At 32.4% G+C, this 25,218-nt stretch overlaps 1 protein-coding gene across 7 annotated transcripts in view; it reads right to left on the bottom strand.

The window, feature by feature from the left end:
* Positions 1 to 1,320: 1,320 nt before the first annotated feature.
* The window catches only part of MESK2 (misexpression suppressor of KSR 2), a 502,743-nt gene continuing 478,845 nt past the window's right edge, over positions 1,321 to 25,218 (bottom strand). For 5 of the 7 annotated variants that reach the window (XM_069833388.1, XM_069833378.1, XM_069833395.1 and 2 more), the window contains 2 exons: positions 24,854 to 24,898; positions 1,321 to 6,566 (listed from right to left, as the gene is read on the bottom strand). In XM_069833388.1, the coding sequence (XP_069689489.1) occupies positions 6,403 to 6,566; positions 24,854 to 24,898 (209 nt within the window). In that variant the 3' untranslated portion in view covers positions 1,321 to 6,402. Of the gene's footprint in view, positions 6,567 to 24,778; positions 24,899 to 25,218 lie in introns of all 7 variants that reach the window. The other 2 variants (XR_011333492.1, XM_069833403.1) reach the window with 2 other exon arrangements.

The following is a 25,218-nucleotide window of genomic DNA, read 5'->3' on the forward strand; positions in this document are numbered from 1 at the left end:
AATTTATCAATTTAAGCACAAAAACTTAATCATAAACAAAAACAAAAGAGATCTTTTGAATTTAAAAAAAAAAAAAAAAAGAGTTCAGACAAGTTTGGGGGGGCAGTGACCCCCCCATAACTCCGCCTATGATTAGCAAGTATGTACAGGGACATCATTTTATTTTTACTAACATTTCTGATATTAACCTGCCTATACCTTTGAATCAACGGTTGCTAACCCCTTCCATGACTGGAGTTCGATGGCGTAATATACAAACAAATCACTTTACTAGGTATAGGAGGGAAGAAAAGCAATTCATCCATTTATGTAAACTAGGAAATATCACGCTTTTGAGTTTGATAATTTTCATTAGGTTTTTGTTTAATCAGAATACAGCACAGTATTAACAAAGAGTGTTTTTACTCACGAACTGAGCTGTCCTTACGGACGTATTCATTATGCAGTGTATATTAGAGTGTCTATAGCACATTAGCGTACACTATAGAGAATGAAGTTACATTGAAAAATAATCATAATATGGATATTTAAACACATTTTTCAAAATGGTGGCGGTTCATTTCGATTAATGTATGTAATTCCAATTACCAGTTTCGTCCTTCGTACTAGTAGGCCTAACTCATGTTGAAATAATTCTGTATCTACTCTATAAAAGAGTACCTTACGTACTGTAAATTCAATCTTCACTTCTGCTCGATCCGAAAAGATAAAATTACTCAGACATTCTATCTACTGTCCGTCCAAGTGATTATGTCGCAGGATCGGAGAAAGGAGGGAAATCACGTGACAGTTAATTACTTAACGAGGCCCTTTTATTTAAGTTATTTTAAACAGCTGTGTGGGTATAATATGGCGTATATGTCCAATTCCTAAGAGAAATTAATGTTCTCAGAAAAGAGCTAAGACAGCCCAGCCACTAGCCTTTACCGAGAGGCGAATAGAAGCTGGTGGGGAAAACCGGAATGCGACGTAGGCAAATGGACGACAGTACCTTTGCGAAAATGATGCTATATTTAAAGTTCTTTCGTCATTGGAAAACGCGAACATATTTTTGGAACGTACTGTGACGGTAAGGCTACTATGACTGTATCTGCGGTCTTGGATCTGTGTGGAAGACGGTTGAACTTCATTAGTAGAAGGGATGGGAGTGAAGTACATTCAAAAACTCAGGTACAATAAAAATTGAAGTAAAAATAAAACGATGTCCCTGTATATACATATATCCTACACAGAAATCTTTTCTCTGATGGTATTTTAGTATATGTGTTTTAACTAACTCACTAAACGTATATTAGGGATAAAGGTAATAATAACAAATAATTACCTGTTCAAGAAATAATTTATTTCCATGTACAAATTTCCGACATTCTCTGTAATGATATACAGTAGTAACTAAAATTAGGCCTATATGAATATCATGATCACACAAACATTCAAAATGTAAAATGTAAAATAAACTAACATAAAAATAATATAATAAAAGTTGCCACTGTAATATGCAGCAAGCAAAACCTAACATGAAATCTAAGGTGATAAATCTAAGCTCTAATCGTATTATCTGCACTCTATGGTACATCCGAATAGTAGAATGCCATGAAACAAAATACTGTATATATACACATTATCTAACAATTATATTTGATAAATTCATCTTACAAATCCTTATTTTTTTTTTAATTTTTTCAGCACTTAATATTCTTTCCAACTTCAAAAATTGTATGTCTTTACAAAACTTTCATAGAATCATACCAACTTGAAGCACCAGTCTATCTTCCAGTGCATATTATTACAGTTATATTAATAATAATAATATAATAATAAGGCTTCTTCAGTTCTACTGCCATAGACTGCAACATTAATGTTTTATCATGAATATAGTGTGTATGTTTCGTCTGACTAGAAATGATATTTCTTCGTTGGCCAACGTCTAAGAGGTTGTAGACTCGTAAAAGAGACAATGACACACTACACCAATTCTCTGAGCAATACAATTAGGTGTATTTCATGAAATTGCCTCAGAAGTGTCTCTGCTTCAGACATTCACCAAAGAAGTTCAATTCTTTCAAATTTCTCACTAAACAACAGCTGATAATAGTCTGTGATTCAGACGGCGAGATTTATCCTGCATTATTACTAATTCTGTTTGCTCAAGCTCCCACATACTAAACTACAGCTCTGTGCAGGCAGTGAGTCGGAAACAACCAGTCTCGTTAACAAAGTAGGCTATGTAAGCCAGAGGTGTGCTGTCTTGATTCACGTGGAACGTTATAATGTACATCTTTACCTGAAAGGTTACGAAGGTTTCGAAATTGTTTATATGTTTACAGAAAATACATATCAATCAATCAATCAATCAATCAATCAATCAATCAATCAATCAATCAATCAATCAATCAATCAATATTTTTTTTTTTTTTTTCAGAGAAGGTTTGCGGAAAGAGAAAAACTTTTTAATAGGACATCAAAATAATATTGGAACAAGATTTTCGTTCCAGGTAAAATTTGTTTCAATTTATAATAGAATCTTCAATTCCATCACTTACGTTTATCATTAAATAGTTTTCAACGGGAATGTGCCATTATGTGTGTGCGCGTCTTGTTCAAATACATAAAATTTAACAACAGTGACTCCATATTTGTTAAAGTTAGGACCTGTGTTATTCATCATTAATATTAATCCAGGAGAAGGTGCATAGCGGGGAAAAGTTCGCCCCTTTTTTTTAAATCTGCACTACTTTAATGGCAAGAAACCTCTGACAATTTGTGCACCTGAAATAATCAAAGTTGTGCTCTATTTCGAACAGTTGCTTGTTCTTTTTATAGTGTGGTGTTTTTAACTGAATGCGTTCACTCATGTTACAACATGAAAATGCATTCCTCTGTATCCTAATAAGGCGCACATTGCACTAAACTGGCAACATTGTGATGATGTAACTTCCCCACTCCATCATAACCTTAATTAGAGCGTTGTTGACATTTTGTGTATTTGCAATACTCACACTGGATTTACTGTGAAATGTGAAACATATTATTTCATATTTTCTACATTATATTGTAATATTCATTTCTGCAGAATTGTTTTTGTTGCGTTACTTTATTTTTATAAAAACACTATCATATTTTCCCCATTATGTTGCTGCAATTTAGATTATAGTATTAAAGAAAAAATAAATACTGTAATTAACTTTTGAAACAAAAAAAAAATTAATGTGAAAATGTAACAAAATGTTTCAAGGTTGTATTATTATTAAAACTCTTGTAATGTATAAAATAAAAGTCACGAGACAAAATGCTCGAGCAAAAATAAAAAAGCTGAGCTTAATAACATATTTTCAGTAGGGTATTCTTTTTGACCACATGCACCTTCTCCCCGGTTAATTATTATGAGTAAGAATATTCTTCAAAATTACCTTTCATAATTTTGAAATATGCTTTTCTGTACCAAATGGAAAATGGTCACTTGGTCGACCTACGAAAAGATGGCAAGAAAATCGCTTTTTCAGGCCGTAACAGTTCTTTTGGGACTAGTACTTGACAGGATGTTGATGTTGATGATGATGATGATGATGATGATGATGATGATGATGATGATGATGATAATTTTCTGTACCGTAATAAAAAATATTTACATACCTGTAGTCTTTAGAAACACAGTAATATACATTATAAAAATTTAAATTTCATTATATGATGATTTCAGAAAGATGCAAATCATTCCTCTTCAAATGCTTGCATTTTTGGTTTCCTTAAAATAAGAAACTGAAAATTTTATTAGTGTATTTTTATTGCAGTTTTGAAATGATATGTAGTGCTTTATTAACTTTTACTCTGCAGTAACAGAAGTGTTGTCTTTCAAGTGAATTCGTTCCACTGAACCTTTGTGACTTGCCTAGCACACCCCCGATAAAGAAAGCAATCACTTCTCACACAGAGCGACAGCCTGGCCCAGCACTCACTACAACAAGCTTCTCAACAATGTTCCAGATTTCCAAGATGGCAGTATAATCTTGTAAAATGAGCAGTTTACGTTTGAACAAGATATGTGAACTGTATCATACAGCATGATAGTGCCCGATTCTTGTATTCATCAAATGTTACTGCTTACATAACTGCAGTAACAAAATATGCTTCACTACAATCGCGGCTTGCTTTCTGCCAATCCCCCTAATTAAAAATGTTTTCAACAAAGATCTTCAGTAAATTCACAATCTTTAATATCACTAAAAATAGATTTTTTTTCTTATAATTAATCATGTTTAAAATGCTGTACACAACAAAAGCTTGTTACTTGAAGCCTCTACTACTAATACACTATATACATACAACAAATGGCGAGCAAGGAACACAATAGTAACTAGGCTGGGAAGGGGCTGATCGAGGATGACTTACTTGTAAGCTAATCTAAGAGGAAGGCTCTGCTTTCATTGTTGTATGCAATGTAATAACGTTCTTTTTTCAAGTATTCTCTGGAGAGTGATGGAAATTATAGGTAATCAAACGGGAATAGAAAGGATTTCAGACTGTCGTGTGTTCTTAACGAATAACACACACACACTCGCTCTTTGTGTCATTATATCATCTCCAGATTTTTTGTATTTTTTTTTGTACAAAATGAAATGTGTAGAAGTTCTTCAATATTGTCTTTTGTGTAGGTATATATTCCCATAAGTTGTCGAAATTCAACCCTGGGTGATAATAAGCTGCTTCTCATGTTATCACGTGGTTTGTTTGTAATTAATGGGATGTTTTATCACAAATAATATCAAACACCAACCAGGGCCGGCATTGTCACTAAGTAAACCTGACAGAAAAGTTTTAGACGAGTAGTTAAAAGCTGTATGAATAAAATATTAAATAGATAACATTTGAACTCCTTTTTATAGTTGCCAAAATGGAAGTGCAAGATATAAAATACAGTATTACGTATTACTCTCATACACACTTTGTATGATGTCCGGGAAAATGTGTAGAGTGAGAAGTAATTAAACCGACAAATTCCAGGAGGTTATATGGGACACCAAAACAAACGGTTTTCTCTATTGTCATATTTTCCTCAGAGGCTTTATTATACCGGCAGAAGGCATATGCATTCTTCAGTTCATGATGACTCTACAAATTCACATTTTGTTGTAAGTCTTTACCTAGTGCAGTGCTTTATTAAACTGGTCTGGTGGTGCGGATATTTGCTGGGGAAATAAACGATCATCTTGAAGTCTTTCACCGCATTAGACAATCCATGTCCTGTCGATGTAACCTTTGTGTACAGGTCTATGGAGGTATTTTTGAACATCTTTTGCAGTGATTTTGATGTGTAAATGTTTTTGAACATCTTTTGCAGTGATTTAGATGTGTAAATGTTTTTGAACATCTTTTGCAGTGATTTAGGTAGATGTGTAAATGTTTTTGAACATCTTTTGCAGTGATTTTGATGTGTAAATGTTTTTGAACATCTTTTGGAGTGATTTTGATGTGTAAATGTTTTATAAGAGACTCAAGCAATAAAGCATGACAATGATTTGTGTTACATCAAGATTTGGTATTCTCGCGAAATAGTGCCTCACAGCACAAAATGACATTAAAGAAAAATGTTTGTATTGGTGTCCCATACAACCTTCTGGAGTTTGTCTGTTTAATTTCTTTTCATCCTGTGTGTATAGGGACTTATTCCATTATAAATGAAATAGTAATTTAGATTTTTTTTATTTACACTCATTGTGGAAGGGAAGGGACATGAGGCTAATAATCTGTCTTGCACATCAGTACGCTTCTGCTGGCCCCGACATCAACGACACATATAACCAAACTTAGCCATCCTCAGGCTCGTACAATCAAAAGTTTGAATAAAAGTGAGACTGGTAAACAAACAAGTTCAAATTTACTGAAAATGTATAGATGTTAAAATCTGAAAACATCTAAATAGTTCCATTCACATCAAAACGACAAAATTTTAAATATTTTTACTTACAAATAAGATCAATTACTTTGTTACAGAGTCACTAACATTTAACTCTTCTTGTACATCTTAAGTTTGTCATTCTGGTGATGGCAAAATCTGACCAAAATGCGAAGTTGTTTGGTTTAATATTGTTTGTTTTCAAACCGATGGACAATGGTGACATTTAATATATCTATGTAAAATGTTGGATTTTGAATGAAATCAAAGATGCAGATCCCTGTGTCGGTGACAAACTACCAGCTCTTTAACAACATGTGTGCATGTGAAATATCTTGCACTTTAACAGAGACGCGTGAACTTTGAGCTAACTGTGGACACTAAGTTCAGGTAATACTTCAGCTACAAATATTGTTCTCATCCAATGTGCAGTTTAGACATCCACAGTGATGCATGCGGTGCCACAGCACATATCGGTATCTCTCAAAGGCGGGGGGGGGGGGGTGGTCTTAACACACGACAGCCTCTGAGATGGGATTCTCAGTGATGTTGATGGTGGAGGTGGACCAATGAGGCGGGGATGAGTTACGAGTCTTATGTTTACTAATCAAGTTTAGGCCATCCAAAGAAGTCTGGCGGAAGATTGCCATTTTGTTCTCAGTCAACGGCGCAACTGTAACAAAAACAGATTTATCTACATGAGCATTTCTACTACACGAATAAGCAAAGCTACATGTAATAAAGGTTAGTATTACACTGCATAAAGCACTAAGCATCATTATCATGTTATATTTATAAACTAACATTTAATGCTATTATACTCTTCCATTATAAATAGGCTTGATAGAATTTTCAAGACGATAATGTTAATAATTTTGACATCATCAGCATACATTAAACACAGTGAGTTTGATATCGAGTTCGGTAGGTCATTTATAAATAATAAAAATAAAAGTGGACCCACATTTGATCCTTGAGGGACCCCCGATGTCGCTGTAAATTCTTAACTGGTTTGCATATTGTATATTTGGTCTTCCTTCTTAAATTATTTCATATAAATTATCATTACGAACTCGCTTCTAATTCTGACTTAACGTAGGTCTAGTCCCTCATCAGTTGTATTATTGTTACTAATCTGTGACTAGTTATTTGCATTTCATGTTTTCTTCGTACTGTAAATACTTTTGTTTTTGTTAACCGAGATTTACATGTAATATTTGCTTAATATCTTTTGTTGAGTAGTATTGGATTGTAACTGTTTAAGTTTAAATACCATTATTATATGTATTACTACTGTTATTTTCATTTTATCTACTCTGTAATTACATTGTTGAGTGGATTAAATAAATATATAAATATTTTTCTTCTGAAGGTTAATTTTTTAAAGCCAGACAAAGTTCTATTTGTAGAAAGAAAGTTCATCAGTACATACATTTTAGTGCATTTTTTTTACTATATACACTTTTATTTCTATAATGTTTCTTTCTAGTCCCCAAAAAGAGAGAAAATACTTAAAAATATACGAAAATATTTAATAAAAAATGAACTTCAATATGAACTTCCTTGTACTAGTTGTGATTCATAAATTATTCTGATTTAAAATATTATTTTAGAAATATGATTTATAAATAATTGATTAAATGGCGATCTTACTCGTAAGCATGTGTGGCTTACAGCTGTTTTGGTGCTATTTGACACCATCCTCAGAGCCTACTAGATCTCGGAGCTATCTCAACTTCGCTGCCTGTTGTGTAGGTGCGTTCGTGTGATGAAGAGTTATGTCAAATAGTGTGTGTGTGTTCTGAAATTGATCTGTGTGTTCAGAATTTGATTAGGGTGTGTTTTAGTGTGTCTGTATATTTCATATTGTTCTAGTGTGTTGAGTTTTTGGTTTTTGGGTTGTATGTGTAGGATTTCCATGTCTGTATTTATGTTATTGTATGTGTGGTTAGCATTAGTTATGTGTTCGGCATATGTAGATGTATTGTGCCTTCTGGTTATTGCTTTAATGTGTTCTTTGTATCGAGTTTGGAATGATCTGCCTGTCTGTCCAATGTAGAAACTGTCGCAACTATTGCATGTGAGTTTGTATACGCCTGTGTGGTTGTATTTATTTGTTTCAACATGGATATAATTTATGATCACTTTCACATGTTAATTGTGAACTAAGTTTATAAATATCTAGCTGACTAGTTTCAGCTTAGCAGGAGTCATCTTCAGAACTACTAAGCTCAGGTGGGTACGCAGAATTTTGTTGAGGGGGAGATCATTATTCAAATTGTTTACAATATACATTATAGGTATTTTAAATTTTGTGTACAGTAGAACCTCTATTTCCGCGGTAATGAAGGAAGTGGACTGAATGGTTAATCGAAAAACTCTGATAATCTGTATCTTAAAATGTTTTCGTAAATTAAGTGCATAATACTTTCACTTTCATAATTTCCTCCGTGGTCTTGTGTTTAATACGCTAGGCAGTGAATCAGAAGTTCACTCATTTAAGTCTGGTTGTCAATGATGAGTTTTTAAGTGGCAAGAAAATTTGTAATGACTGTCGGCAGAAATATAGAATATAGGTCTCATGTTATAGATTTACGTACTTTATACACTTTATTTTTAATTTTTATTAAATCACGTACAATTGTATAGTCCACGTCATCGTTTTTGGCGTGTGAAATAAGTAATGGGAACGTTAAGTGCGAGTGTTTTACATTTGCCGCAGTCAGCCTGACAACTGTGTTTGGCAAACGGTTGATGTGACGTGTATAAGAAGTGGTACCTTTCTCAGCTGCACTAGCATCACGTTCACAAACTGGGCACTATATATCTAGGACACACGCCAAAAACGCTGGCGCCAGCAATAACACCAATCTCGTATTCTCATGCGAGATGAGCCAAGTTTTTTTTCCCCCAAACTACTCAATTTATTTGCACTTTTTTTTTTCGAAATTTTGTACAACATTTTCTTTTGACACTCATGCAATACATTTTATATAGAAAATGTACAGTACGGAAACTCAAACAGTAGACCATACTGTGTAAGTGTAAATAAACATACTATAGTACTACATTAGGTTCTTTAGGGAAAAAAGGGGGGGGCGAGAGAAAGACAGTCGGATAATCCACCAAACGGTGGACTGTATGTATGTATGTGTATATATATATATATATATATATATATATATATATATATATATATATATATATATATACACAGTCAATTGTTATTTGTGTATGTCAGGTAAGACACTTCACTTTACATAACAGGAAAATTCAAGGAAACAACATGGTTTATTTTTTATAAAGTTTTCTCCAGCTGTACGACAAATGTCTGATAATAATCCATGGCAAGTCACTGTTCACATCTCGTCAAATACCATCTTGCTATCACCTATTGTCCACACCTGTGGAGTAACGGTCAGCGTGTCTGGCCGCGAAACCAGGTGGCCCGGGTTCGAATCCCGGTCGGGGCAAGTTACCTGGTTGAGGTTTTTTTCGTGGTTCTCCCTCAACCCAATACGAGCAAATGCTGGGTAACTTTCGGTGGTGGACCCCGGACCCATTTCACCGGCATTATTACCCCTTTATTTCATTCAGATGCTAAGTAACCTAGATGTTGATACAGCGTCGTAAAATAACCCAATAATAAAAAAAAAAACTACCACCTATTTCACCAACACTACACAACATCACAGTTGACACAATATTGTTATATTGTCGATTAAAAAATTAAAAACTTGATTTTGTAGAAAATGCCTTTCTAAGAATCATTAGTGATAATCTTTTTAGTTGGCTATTTAACGACGCTGTATCAGCTACGGCATCAGGTTATTTAGCATCAATGGGATTAGTGATAGTGAGATGGTATTTTGGCAAGATGAGGCCGAAGATTCGCCATAGATTACCAGACATTCGCCTTACGGTTGGTGAAAACTTCGGAAAAACCTAACTAGGTAATCTGCCCAAGTGGGAATCGAACCCATGCCCAAGTGCACTGCAGAACGGCAGGCAAACACCTCAGCCAACTGAGCTGGGCCGGTGGCTATTAGTGTTACTGAGATGTGATATAATCACACAGAATTCTCGAAATAACCGAAGACAAATAATTAGAGAGTACAATGTATATATGTGATTGGAGACCTCGGATTTTTAGGCACTTAATTAGGTACCTAAAATAGGCCTTGAATTTATCAAAATAGGCACTGTATACATAGATTTGGGCTCCTAAAAATATAATTTGAAGCTGCTAAAAATACGATTTTATGCAGCTAAAATGTAGTTTCTATTCACTCAAACTACAGTAACTATAAAAATGCAATTAATTAGTGAGTATTAAGCATTACATATACAGCAACAAAAACAGCAAAAAAAAATATATTGCGTTTGGAAACTTAATTTTTGTTAAGTCATAAATTGTGTTGAAGCCTACCGGTACATAAGTTTTTATGAATTCATCGGCCTCATTGCTCTAAAGCTGCTAATACATAAGTGCTCATATTACAATTAAATTAATTAATTAACCAGTGAATTTACAATAAACAGATTATTCATAATTTATTGGCATTACAATACATAACGTTTTTCTCTAATTTTATATTCTTAGACGGAACCATTTAAAATTCTTCCCAATGATACTGAAGCAATGGATGCATATTTACGTAAATCTGTCAATATTTGCCATACTAATTTCTTTAGGGAGAACTACATTCTCCCTATTCATCATATTTCTACTGTCTGCTCAAGTGCTCAACAAAACTACACGCCTTCCAGAAATTTCTTCATTCCTACAACCAAACTATTACAGGATATTTGAACCATATCTATCTCATGACATTCAAAACTTTCTCTTTCACTGCTACAAGAAAATTTAAAAATATATACGTAAAAAATAGAAATAAGCAATTTTAGACTCTAAAACCCTACAAATAAGTATGAATGGGCAAAATAGGCATTTTTAGGCACAATAAAACCGCTTTCAAACGTTCATATTTTATATAAAATGTGAAGATACGAGGGAGAGTCAAAAAGTAACCTTAATAATTGTTTTATTAATTGAATATGTACAAAAAAAAACTACAAACACGTCATCACTTTTCAACATAGTCCCCAGTATGTTCAATGCAAGTATTCCTGTTATACTATGTTGAAAAGTAATGAAGTGTTTGTAGTCTTATTGTACATATTCAATTAATAAAACAATTATTAAGGTTACTAATTGATTAAATGGTGATCTTACTCGTGTTAATTATGTAAGCATGTGCGGCTTACAGCTGTTTCGGTGCTATTCACACCATCTTCAGAGCCTACTAGATCTCAGCGCTATCTCAACTTCGCTGCCTGTTGTGTGGGTGTGTTTGGTGTGATGAAGAGTTGTGTCAAATAGTGTGTGTGTTCTGAAATTGATTTGTGCGTTGAGAATTTGACTGGGGTGTGTTTTAGTGTGTCTGTATATTTCATATTGTTCTAGTGTGTTGAGTTTTTGGTTTTTGGGTTGTATGTGTAGGATTTCCATGTCTGTATTTATGTTATTGTATGTGTGGTTAGCATTAGCTATGTGTTCGGCATATGTAGATGTATTGTGTCCTCTGGTTATTGCTTTAATGTGTTCTTTGTATCGAGTTTGGAATGATCTGCCTGTCTGTCCAATGTAGAAACTGTCGCAACTACTGCATGTGAGTTTGTATACGCCTGTGTGGTTGTATTTATTTGTTTGTGTTGTTTGTGTGTTGAGATGTCTTTGTAGGGTTTTTTTTTTTTTTTTTGTTCTGTATACTATGTTGTATTTCTGTTTTCTGAATGAGGATGCGATCTTGTGTGTGTTTTTGTTTTCGTATGTTAGTGTGATGTATTTCTTGTGTTCTTGTGTTTGTGTTATGTTTTGTGTATTTTTGTGTTTGTTGAGTTTTTGTTTTGTCTTCCTTATGATGTTGTCTATTATGTTTGGGTTGTAACCATTTTCTTGTGCTATGTATTTGATTGTGTTCACTTCTTCATTGTAGTGTTGTTGGCTCATGGGTATGTTGAGTAATCTGTGTACCATTGTCCTGAATTATAATTAATAAGAGTAAGATCGCCATTTAATCAATTATTTATATTCAAGTGTTAAAAGTAGTTGTACGAAAGATTCAACATGGATTATTAAGGTTACTTTTTGACTCTCCCTCGTATTTAACTAGTTTATCCCTATAGAAAAAAGAAATAGGCATTTAACCTAAAATCCGAGGTCTAATGATTGGAGGAAAATTCAGTTTATAAGACAACCACACAGGTTTAAATACCGACTAGCACCTAATATTATTCTTTACAATGAGTACAAACTTCATTTCTGAATATTTAAAAAAATACGTGCTTCTACGAGTACTTTTAAAACTAGCATACTCCATGACTGTAATTAATGAAAATTATGATATTTTCGATGGACTTTACATTAGGTACCTACTGCTTACTACTTATAGACCAACTCTAGTGGTAATGGTAACATTATGACTACACAGACGCTTATAAAAGTAGTATTTTGTTAAAAAGTGCAGTTTCTTCACATGCTCAATGAATTAGTCTACATCTACATAAATGAGAAAATGTTTTGTACATTACTTTATAATAATTACAATGTATTTTAAAGGTATTAGCAATATCAAAGAGATATGTACAATTAATGCAAGAATTCAGAAACAACAAATTATATTATGATATGCTTGGACATGCACAACAACATTGCATCAGTGAAGAAGTGAAGTAACAATGCAATGTGCATCCAATTGTCATGAACAGGAGACAGAGAGATAGAGGGGGAGAGAAAGAGAAAGAAAAGGTGGTACCAGTATATTGTTGAAATTATATTTTTAACTCCTAAATTTAATAACAGTAATTATATTTGTCATTATTTACTTATTAATTACTTGTCATTACTTATTAATTACAAGAATATGTCCAATGAAAATCTCAGATACAGGATATTTTGCTTTCATCAACAATTTTTAAGTAGAATGCGGATGCTTTAGCAAAGAAGGGCAGCACTGCTACTTACAGACCTGTTACTAAATCTACGTATTACTCTGTGAAAAGATTTATTAAATCTACATACTTAGACTTCAACAAACAAAATTTGATAACACAATCTCAAGGGGAAAAAATGGAACTCTCTGGATAATAATCCACAGTTAATTCCCGATTTACCACGAAAATCGTCTGTAGCTGCATTTAGATTGGCAACAGGCCATGATTGTTTGGCCATAGACCTGCATAGAATTGGAATATATCAGTCCCCTAACTGCCCATTGTGCAACTCAAACTAAGAAATGGATTCGGAACACCTCAAAATCTGTGCTTCAGTGGCTGGCCATGATAATATCTTTGAAAAATACTGGAGTCCAAGAGGTCAAATGACTTTACTGTCAAACGCCTGGCATTAGAAAACAACAACAACAATTTTTACGTAATTCGCGTTAGTGTATGTAAAAATTATGCACAAAAAAAGCTGAATTTAGGTCTTATGAAGGTTATGAGTGTTACCATACAATGTTTGTAATCTCATTTAGATTCCTAACATAGTTTTCACTAGCAGGTTCTTGAGTATCACATCATACTCTTTGCTTCTCTGTATAGGTTTGACATATTTCTTGCATTCTGTTTTTCCTTGTTGAAACTAAAGCAGGTTAATAGGTGTTCAATTTTTCATTACAGAGTTGGTATTGTTGCATAACGTACAGCTGTTGAAGTTGAGTATTTTGATGTGATGCAAATGGTGTACTAGACAATCGTGTCTGATGTACAATCCAAATTTTTTTAAACTGCTTCATTTCTTTCGTGGAAGGGTCTATGTTTATCCATTGTATGGTCTGGTTCCTATATTGGATTTCTTCCAGGTGTTGTTTGTCTAATGTTTTTGTTTCTTGCATAATGATGTGTGAACGTGCCGCTCTCAATTCTGGTTTGTGACTTGTTCGTGTTTAGGCCAGTATATACACTATTTCATTGCTCATTAAAGCGTAATTTTTCTAGTACCATATGATTTTTCGACTATTTATGATTGATAGTGTTTTCGGGATTAAAGCTAGGAGAGTCAGGTGGCTGGGCCATATCTGTAGGAAGGATGAAAATGATCCTTGCAAGAAATGACTCTCACTATACCTTTTGGCACCAGAAAAGAAGGGAGACCTCAGCTAAGATGGCTGGATGAAGTGGAGAAGGATATAATAGCAGCAGGTGTTAGAGGAAGGAAAACAAAGGTGTTAGATCGAAGGACATGGAAAAGCATTGTTGGGGAAGTCAAGGTTGGAACCTGGCTGTAGAACCAAAGAAGAAGAAGAAGTGTTTTCGGGATGTTAGTGGAAGTTGTGTCTCTACTGATGATTTGTAGTTAATAAGTGTAGCTGCTAGATGGAGTGATTTCTGAGATTGGAACAGGAATACATATTTCCTAAACTGTGACAGAAGAAGATAAAGAAGAAAAACTGTTACGTTGGTGTTGTTTAGCTGGTTTTTCAGCACTATTTCTATTGCTAATTTGGTCCTCCCAACTGGTATGTAGTGGGTAAATTATTTATTAAAAATATCTGCATCTGTAGTTTGTTGATGGTTTGTATTAAATCCATTTGTATAGATTCTCCATCTTGTCGATTCTGAGCATTTTTCGTTAATTGTGTCTATGCAAAAGCTCGAAATGGAACAGAGCACACCAGAATGGTGTTCTAGTTCATCAATTTCAGGAACCTTTCGGTTTCGTCCCGTAACAAATGACTATGGTCCATTCCGGTTCGTTTTAATTAGATGTGATACTTCAATATATTTTTTAGTTGAAGTGAATTAAATTGTTAAAAATACTGACAATGGCACTGTCGACACTGTACTGTTATATTTTATTATAGCATTCGTATAATTTCGCCGTAATTTACAATATTCTTGCTGCATGTCTTTGATATATTTGACTCTGCATCGAGTATCATTGAGTTTCTGAACAATGGCGTGGAGTACAGTGTCAAATTCAGATCTTATCCCCTAGGAGGAATTATATATACTATACTCTGGTCAAATGACTTTATTGTCAAACACCTGGCATTAGAAAACAACAACAACATACAGTGGTGGCCATAATTCTGGAAACTTTTTATTTTTGTAGTGAATTATTATAACATCTGCATTGATTCACAGATTTGTACAATTGAAAATGTTATTCGTGACTGATTCGTTAATTATGGGGTTATAATAAAGTTATTATATTAAATACTGAATATTTTAACAAATAATCATTACTATGTGGAAAATTATGTTCTTGTTGTTTAAGATCTAAATATTAATTTCAGATTTCATTATAATTTTCCATTATTTACTGTAATAAAAACTAGTCCATTGTTGATTTTAAGATCATTTTTGATCAGTAGAAGCATTCTTGAGCACTGTTAGCATAAAATGTGGACATTATTGGTGTTTTTCTATCAATAGTCTGACATAAGATTTCGTTAGGTGAACACCGGATTGCTTTACAACAAACTTTATTGATCATTTTATCACAATGGATCCACGAAAGGACTGAACACCTTCTAGGGCAATCACACTTCGAGAAGAAGGCTACACAATCAAGAAAATTGCAAGAAAACTTGGTAATGGTGCTACAGTATCTGGCGTTCAGAAAGTATGGCAGAAGTACAAATCCACAAAATCTTGTAAAACAACACCTAGAAATGGTAGAAAACCTAAAGTAAGGTCAAGAGATGTGAGGCAGATTTGTCGATTAGCATTGAAAGATCGAAGGAAATCTTCTAAAGAGATACAGGAAGTTCTACACAGCAATTGACTTAGTATTTCTGCAAGGAATGTTCGAAGGAAGTTATTTGACAACAGACTGAAAGCAAGAGGATCCAGAAAAAAGCCATTTCTCAACAAAGGACAACTAGAAAATCGTGTAAATTGGTGCAAAAATCATCAATCATGGACCAATGATGGCTGGGCGAAAGTGATATGGAGCGATGAAACAAGGATTTCTATATTTGAAAGTGATGGAGGCAAATGCGTTCGTCGCCGAAATGGAGAAGCTTCGAACCCTGAGTGCCTAATCGAACAATCCTCGCAGAAATACTAAGTCAACAATAATCTTAAACTTAACAATAGACCAGTTTTTATTACACTAAATAATGGAAAATTATAATGAAATCTGAAATTAATATTTAGATCTTAAACGACAAGAACATAATTCCCCACATAGTAATGATTATTTATTGTTAAAATATTCAGGATTTAATATAATACCTTTATTATAACCCCATAATTAACGAATCAGTCACGAATAACATTTTCAATTGTACAAATCTGTGAATCAATGCAGATGTTATAATAATTCAGTACAATAACAAAAAGTTTCCAGAATTATGGCCACCAGTGTATACTACACTGTGTAACCAACAGCAAAAGAAATATTAATTAAGATTTTACCGAACTACACCAGAGGCAGTTTATGATGCACAAGGAAACAAAAGAAAACTGGGGTCAATTAAAGAAATAAAGCTTCCATTCGTTTATAGTTTTAAATACTACCAAATGTTAATATTCCCGACAGAGAATGTATTAACACTAACAGTTTTTTTTTTAATTAGTCTATCTTCATCCCGAAATTCTTAAGGTTGCTGAAGACAAAACCATATAGGTATGCTATATAACCATATTACGACAGAGAATAGAGCTCGTAAGATGAAGTTAAAAGCACAAGACTCAGAGTAGGTTTCGTGATTTTCCCATCTCCTCTTTAATTATCATTTTCTTATCGTTATGTAAAATATTTGTAGCAATTGTGAGTCATAAAAACCTGTTAATTATTTTCTGTATCAAAATCACGTTAAAAAATTGTTTTCTTATACTGTACTGTCAACAATTTCTAAACATTATGAGATTTTACACAATGTACGGTATTTGAAAGAAAATAACACCAAATAACTGATTAAATGGCGATCTTACTCGTGTTAATTGTGTAAGCATATGCGGATTACAGCTGTTTCGGTGCTTCTTCACACCATCCCCAAAGCCTACTAGATCTCGGCGTCATCTCGAACTTCACTGTCTGTTGTGTGGGTGCGTTAGATTGTTGAAAATTGTTGAAATGTGGTGTCAAATAGTGTGTGTGTTCTGAAATTGATCTGTGTGTTGAGAATTTGATCAGGGTGTGTTTTAGTGTGTCTGTATATTTCATATTGTTCTAGTGTGTTGAGTTTTTGGTTTCTGGGTTGTATGTGTAGGATTTTCATGTCTTTATTTATGTTATTGTATGTGTGGTTAGCATTAATTATGTGTTCGGCATATGTAGATGTATTGTGTCCTCTGGTTATCGCCATTTAATCAATTATTTATATTCAAGTGTTAAAAGTAGTGTACGAAAGATTCAACATGGAAAATAACACCATTCATTACACTATATTTCTCCTAAAAAAATTCTGTGTAAATTAAATAAAATAGAAAACTCAAATAAATGTTATGGAATTTCTAACAGGAGCATACCGTTACAAAACTTAATAAACAAAATATAAGAACAACTAAATAAGTACAAAGATTTAATGAAATTATTTATTGTTTTTGGACCACTGACATTTTAATTTCATGTATGGTTACTCGTTCAAATATTTAATTTTTCACGGATCCTTGATCACAGCTACATTACGACTACCAGACTCCAAATGTCTCTCTTTCACTAAATCATAACAATCTTGTTATTCACAGATAGTGAATAATTTCAAACACTTAAAATCATTAGTGGGCAGGAGGAGCAATCGGATTAATAACTGATGACAACTACAGGTCAAAATCCCAAGTTAAGCACCCAGCATTACATAGGACTAAATTGATTTGTTTTACTAAAATCAGTTTATGTTTTAGACATATTCTAAGAAGCCTATTTACAAGTTAGAAGAGAATCAATGAATAACTAAAAAATCAATAAAATATGTATCACTTTATACAGACATTAGAGAATATACTGTATATAATTTATATATTAATACATATTTAATATTGCATGTCACATGGTCTAAACTATACAGATTATTATTTTACAAAAGAACATAAACACCAAATATAAATTATACATTTACAGAGCACAGTTACAAGAGAGAAGCAGGAAATTTATGCAGAACTATCAGAATTTGCGCATGCAGCTATTAAGAATTTAAAGCAGAAAATTCGTCTCAACCATCAACAGAAACAAAATAAATGCTTTGAGCAGTGATAAAATGGAGAAAATTGCAAGTATTTCAGATTAAGTTAATGATTCAGAAATTTCAAGATAATCACAGCACTTTCAACAGATTACCGGTATTGTATATATCTGGTAAAGTTTTAATGTAGTAAATTTTTCCTTGCATTATAAAGGTTGAACTGTAAATAATGCCATTAATTTCAGGGAGTTATTCTTTCAGATATTTAAAACAAAATACTTTAAGGGGAGTCTGTACTTCCATATCTTACAATGTTAAATTCCCCAATTTTGGGTGCACTTTTCTTAGAAGTTATAGAAGATACAAATGTAGAAAAAAACAGGGCATATGTAACATACCTTTATGTATGCAACCGGTTAAATAAATTTAAAATTCCACTGAGCGGTTGGCAAAAAATCTCATTGATAACATTTTTTGCATTAAGAATTACTGCAAATTATTTTTTATTTTTGCTGAAGACAGAAATAAACTCAGTTTTTTAACCTATTGTGTAAAATGCCATCATATTTATATTGTATATTAATTTCAACTTTCTGGGTACAATACTTTCTGAGAAAAGTGTACCAATGTCACAAAAATAAGAAAGTGCAGAAAAATGGTGTCAAAGTTTCCATATCTTGCAATGTCGAATTCCTCAATTTTGGGTGCACTTTTCTCAGCAGTGATAAGAGATACAAAAGTAGAAAAAATAGGGCATATGTAACATACAATCGGCTAAATAAATTTAAAATTCCACTAGCGGATGGCAAGAAAAAATTTTTCTTGATAACATTTTTTGCATTAAGAATTACTGCAATATTTTTGCTAAAGATAGGCTAAAAGCCGACAATTAGAAGAAATAAAATCCCATTATCATTTTACACATATTAAACTACCGAAAAATAATAAAAACCAAAATTTCATTTTTCTGTCAAAATTCGGTATATAGACTCCCCTAATACAATGGTCAGTTTTGCTTCTTTTCCGAGATAAAAATTGTTTTATATTAAACATTTCATAGTATGTTTTGAGAAAACCATTGATTTAATTCCCGATATGCTGAGTCAATCTAAGAGAGCAGTGTATTATAATAATAATAATAATAATAATAATAATAATAATAATAATAATAATAATAATAATAATAATAATAATAATAATAATAATAATTTATTGAAAGAATTTTACTTTCGGCTTTTGAATATGCAGAAATTTAAACTGAAGAAATGTAACATCTTAAAATTCCTTTTCAGAACGAAAATTTACATTTGCTTACAATAGATCAAATTTCTCCACATTTAAAAGGTAAAATACAAATTTTTTCAATAATTTATTATCATAATACACTGCTCCCTTAAATTGACTGAGCATATTGGGAATTAATTCAGTAGGTTTTCCAAGATAAAGCTATGAAATATTTCATATAAAATAATTTCTTTCTCGAAAACGAAGCAAAAACGGGCAAAATTGTATTTAACTTTTTGTTTTAAATATCTCCAGGAATAACCCTCTAAAATTAGTTTGAAAGACATGTTGGTTCAGAAAAGTGTGAATACAATTAATAATTATATATCAATTTTCAGTCAAATACACTTTTCAATTTGTGAGGTCAGATAATCTGTTACATCACAATATTTAATACGAAGTCACTAATATTTTCGACTTTAAAAAGTCATCTTCAGGTGCATGAGATGCAAACAATTTTAAAAATAGGTGATAAATTGATCTAACAATTAATAATATAGTAAGTAATGCACGTGCTGGCATTTACAATTATTTAAGTTTTGTGCCTCTTGAGGTAAACTGTACATGGTAAAGCTGAACATAGATGCTAGATTCTCGTATATATATATATATATATATATATATATATATATATATATATATGCATGATATTAACCTTATACAATTAAAGGCTAAATATTCTCATTAGATCATGTCATTAAAATTAAATTTGTACAGTTTGATATTAACTATGTTAAAATGTTAAATATAATGTATAAGTTTAAAAAGAGATGGAAAAAGCTGTGATGCAAATGCTGTTGGTAGGAGAACACGCAGTCTAATTCGTCGTGGTGAATGCCATAGTTGTATAGTTGTTCAGTTGTTTGCGTCCAGACAAGGAGGCATGTTTCACCCGACGTTACATGTTTTAGACTCTAAAATTAATTACATTACTTACGATTCACTCTGTATAATCAGTGAAATTACTTTAGCAGGAAGTCTGTATGTAAAAAATTTGTAAATGATAATTGTTTCATAATTCAAACAGATATTCGTCAGTTACATTGGCTGGGCTCATCAGAGATAGCTAACTCTCTGAGAATTAGGAGTGAAACCCAATTTGGTGAAGCAGGTATCTGTCTTGACATTAACTTGATAATCTCAATACAAATCGTTCACAGTGCTCAAAATGGAAATTTAAAATGTGGGTTGTATAGTCGGAAAATAAAATTATGTATATAAAAATTCAAATGTAGTATGATATAAAATTATGCATCGACATCTACCTGATAATTTCAGACAGTCCAAACATCAAATCACTGTTTTATTACTGTTAATTCCAACTTCTAAATAAGTTGTATTTCTCATGTTGCTGTATTTCTTAAATTTGAACATTCTGAAAATGGTTCTAATATAATAAGTAACATTGAATGCGACACCTAAAAGAAAGTCTATTCAACACTGTATCATTATGTAGTGATAATTTCAGACAATTTTTTCTACAATTAAAGTAGTTGAGATACACCCAGAATCCTAGAAACGGAATTTTTTCAGCTACTGAATTCGCCACAGCCATTATGAAATATTCAGCACAATTAACATTAGCAGACCTACATATGATGAAAGATGAGTGCAACGGAGAAAAATTGTCTCCGGCAACGGGATTTGAACCCGAGTTTCAGCTCTATGTGCTGACACTATCCACTACACACCGGATTCCCATCCCTCACTTCATCTCACTACATCTCGCCAAAATATTGTAAAACTGTAAAAATTGTAAAATATTGTAAAAATTGTAATTGTAATATTGTAAAATTTTGACTTGTTCCACATCTTAAAGCTTCATTGCTCATGTAAGATCTATGGAATATAATAAATGAAGGAATGAACGAATCCCGATGTTGGATCGAATTCTCTCAGTTTAAGTTCCAACTCTTGGGTTCCCTCTAGTGGCCTACCCTTATGCACTGTGTCATAGGCGTATGACAGTGGCACAATGTCCACACATGTGCAGAGGTGCACTCGTTAAGAGTGACTAAGTGGCCGGGATCCAACGGAATAAGCGCCGTCTTAAATCACTGATTATTTTTCGCATATCATATATTATCATGATGAAGCAGAATATCTGCACGGAAATATCATATGTACTTCGGTACATGACCTACTTAGTCTGATCTTTTATGGATATCTGCTATATTTTATAAACTTACTAATGCAGCATTTTCAAATACCGGTATATCTATACACACTTTCGTAAATAATTCAGAAACATCGTCATACCAGTCTTTTTGGAGCAGTGATAAATAATTTATATTAAGTGAAGTAGGTACCAGTTACTTAGGATTTGTGCAGTATAAATGATTGACATGAAATTACGAAAACTTGCTAATTCACAATAATTATTATAATTTTAAAATAACATTTTTATTGTGACGCATAATTAGATAAACGATTTGTGCACTGTTTTTCCATGCTCACAATTCAGGTTCATCTCCAAATCCATGTCCCAGAGAGTTTAAATAGAACTTTTGGTGGACAAAGGTGGTTTGGGACACGATTTATATGGTTACTCCCATTTTCATTAATATTTAATTTGTCAATTCTTCATGAGAAAGTATTCAACTCTTTCAGCAATTGCTGTGATTATTCTCTGCTACGTAGTAATGGCTTCAAATCTGACCAACTACTTGAACTGCAGACAGATTCTGAGACATTAATAAAAGTAAATCTTATCACAATAAAATTCAAAGTAGTCAATACTGAAGTATAGACATGTAAAGATATATCCTGCCATTACAACTGAAATTGCTTGTCAATTAGTCTCCATCGTATCACTGTCTGCATACATTTCATTCTGTATCTACAATCCATGCATACATTTGTGCAAACTGCAGTGTTACAAGTGAGTTTCAAATGCAGTATATAGACAAAATCAATTTTCCCTTTGTTCAAATTTTGTTGGCGGAATGTATTATTAGTAACATTCTAAACACTTAATTCGCACTTATATTCTCAGCATTTTTTTGCATACAAGTAATGCATTTTTGTACTTAATAATAAAAAGAAAGCTTCGCTAATAATCTTATATTGATCATTCTTTACAGATCATTTAATCTGTATTATTTGGCTCAAAAACGCTTTAAAAAGAATTGAAATAATTACAATTTTTATATTACATAATCTTATAGAACACGACAGTCATTTTTCAATTTTTATTTCCTATAATTTTTTCTCTGATTTGATTTATCGACGTAATAAGAAATTAAAACAATAAAAATGTACAAAACAAAATATATATACACAAAATCATAAATTCAGATCGGCTATTGTACATCTTTAAGCAAAGTTTTATTTACAGGGATTTTATATTTTTCTCAGCACTGATTTTTTTTTACTTGGTTATTTAACGACGTTCTATCAATTGCGAAGTTATTTAGCATTGATGGAATTGGTGATACCGAGATGAGGCCGACGATTCGTCATAGATTAGCTGACATTTGCCTAACAGTTGGGGAAAAGCTCGGAAAAAACCAACCAGGTAATCAAATCAAGTGGGAATCAAACCCGCGCCTGAGTGCAACTCTGGATCGACAGGCAAGAACCTTAGCCAACTGAGCTACGCCGGTGGCTCTCAGTACTGTTGTTTTTTTACGAATTACGTTTCATTACATTAATTTTGGCTATACAATCATTTTATTTGTCTGTTTAATAAAGGGCAAGAACAAATTCAATCACAATATTTGGTTATGAAACTAGGGGCATTTCTTTTTTTCTCCCATTAAACAAAGAAATTCCAGAATCAAACAGTTATTTTTTAATATTATGACTATTATGCGTTATTAAATTTGAAAATAAGTGTTTAATGTAAATACAGTATAGGCTTAAACCTAAGTAATGGTAAAAATATTAATAAAAGTGTACGATATATATCAACATAAACCTACAAAATAATATCTTTTCTCAATCATACATACAAGCAATTTGTCTAAATAATAATTGCTTCCATCTTTCAATGAATTTAATTTAAATTAATTTTCGTTGTAGTTTATTTTCCTAACGAAATTATTTTCTGATTTATTATATTTAAAATACGAAATTTTATTTTAAGAGGGTATTAAAACACCAGTACTATCAAGTTGAGTAATATTTTGTTTTTACCAAAATATATTAAATTAAATTTTAATGTGTGTTCACTTCAATTCGAACAAGTCTAAAATAATAATAACAGAAACCTATAATAACAACATGACCTTACGTCAGTGGCGTGCAATGCAATTTTATGCTAGGGAGGCAATAATACAAATTTGTATATGTATAGTACAAAAGTGATACCAGCCAGCTCACCTAAATATATTTGAAGACCAAAGCAATTCTTTTCTCTTTAAGGGGACACCATGGTGAAAAATTAAGAAAATCCACTTAAAAATTTATTGTAACTCTCTATTTAGACCGAGCTCAAAAACCTAATTAATTTATGTTCCCATGACTATTTTGAAGCTTTTGAGCTAATATGAACTAAAAATTGTGAAAATTGTGACGCAAGGAGCCTTTTTAGTGACGTCAATATAAAATACATTTAAAAATTATTATTTCAAAACTATTAGCCCTAATGGCACCAAATTTTGTACAGATGATAGTATTGTAGGCATGTTTATGTAGTTTAAAATTCATAAATGTTGGATGAAAATTGTAAAGATTTAAAACTCACATAAGTTTCCCTTTAACAGCAAAATCATCGAACGAAAATAAACGAATCCATATTGACCAATACAGGTGCCTCAAGCTACTAATAGGAACAATGAATCCATCTCGACCAGGACAGGCACTCAAAGAAAGAATTTTGTAACATTTTAAGATGAGAAAATTCATAGTTCTCACTATTGAAATATAATTTCTGCAATAAATTTCTTCTTTTTCGCTTTATGAACAGGAGAAACAATGCTTTTCTTGAGTTCCATGTATGGCACGCCACTGCCTTATGTATTGATAAATGAACACAAACATAAAAAAGGAGGATCAGGAAGAGAACTCAAGAGATAGAACGACAAAATTTGAAAGAAAAGGAAGAGAGAAACAGAGAAAGAGATGGAGATATTTACACCACTGTTACGCTCTAAAGCCTGAAACCAAAGCTCCAGTACATGCATATCCATTTCTGTTACATCAAGTTCAAAGATTAATTAAGTACTAAATTGTTTAATTGTACTTCAAATTTCTATGTTAATATATTACAAGCATCACACTGCTGTAACGGAAATTGCACAAATGTTAATATGGGCATATACTACGAGAAATACAATCAAGACGCTAACTGGAAGTAAAACATCCACCAGAAAACATGTATGAAGAGGCAGAAACATGTAAGTAGTTAGCCCAAAAGCCTACCGAACTTCAGGTAAGGAGGCTGTCTCATGCAGCAGACTAGACGAGACCAGATCAGACAGACTACGACTTTTTAACACTGAGCATTTAAGCTAACACTTACATTGATCAACCAAGAATTTGGGGAGCGCACGCAATCTTGGTTTATCCACACACATTGTTTGCTAATTACATTTACCTTCTGCCGATGTGGATGTTGACACCTTCCGCGAAAGTTTCACGGCTTTAAAGAAAAAAGAAAGAAAAGAAAAACATATGCATAAACTATTTAAAAAATAAAATCTACAACCAAAGTAAAAGCAAACATACTATATCAGGTTCTAATACTAGACAACTAGGGGAAAAGGGAAAAGTTAAATATTTAATTATAAAATTAAAAGCTAATTACTAAAAATGCAAAATTAATTTTACAAAAGCGATCTTGCAAATTATTTAACCACACATTTTAAGTACAGCACTTGTTTTATCTAGTGTATTGTCAAACTGATTTATTAAATTCATATTAAAATGCATTAATATATTAAAAATGTGTTTTAATACATA

The sequence above is a fragment of the Periplaneta americana genome, chromosome 1 (assembly GCF_040183065.1).
Source record: "Periplaneta americana isolate PAMFEO1 chromosome 1, P.americana_PAMFEO1_priV1, whole genome shotgun sequence".
Classification (NCBI taxonomy): domain Eukaryota; kingdom Metazoa; phylum Arthropoda; class Insecta; order Blattodea; family Blattidae; genus Periplaneta; species Periplaneta americana.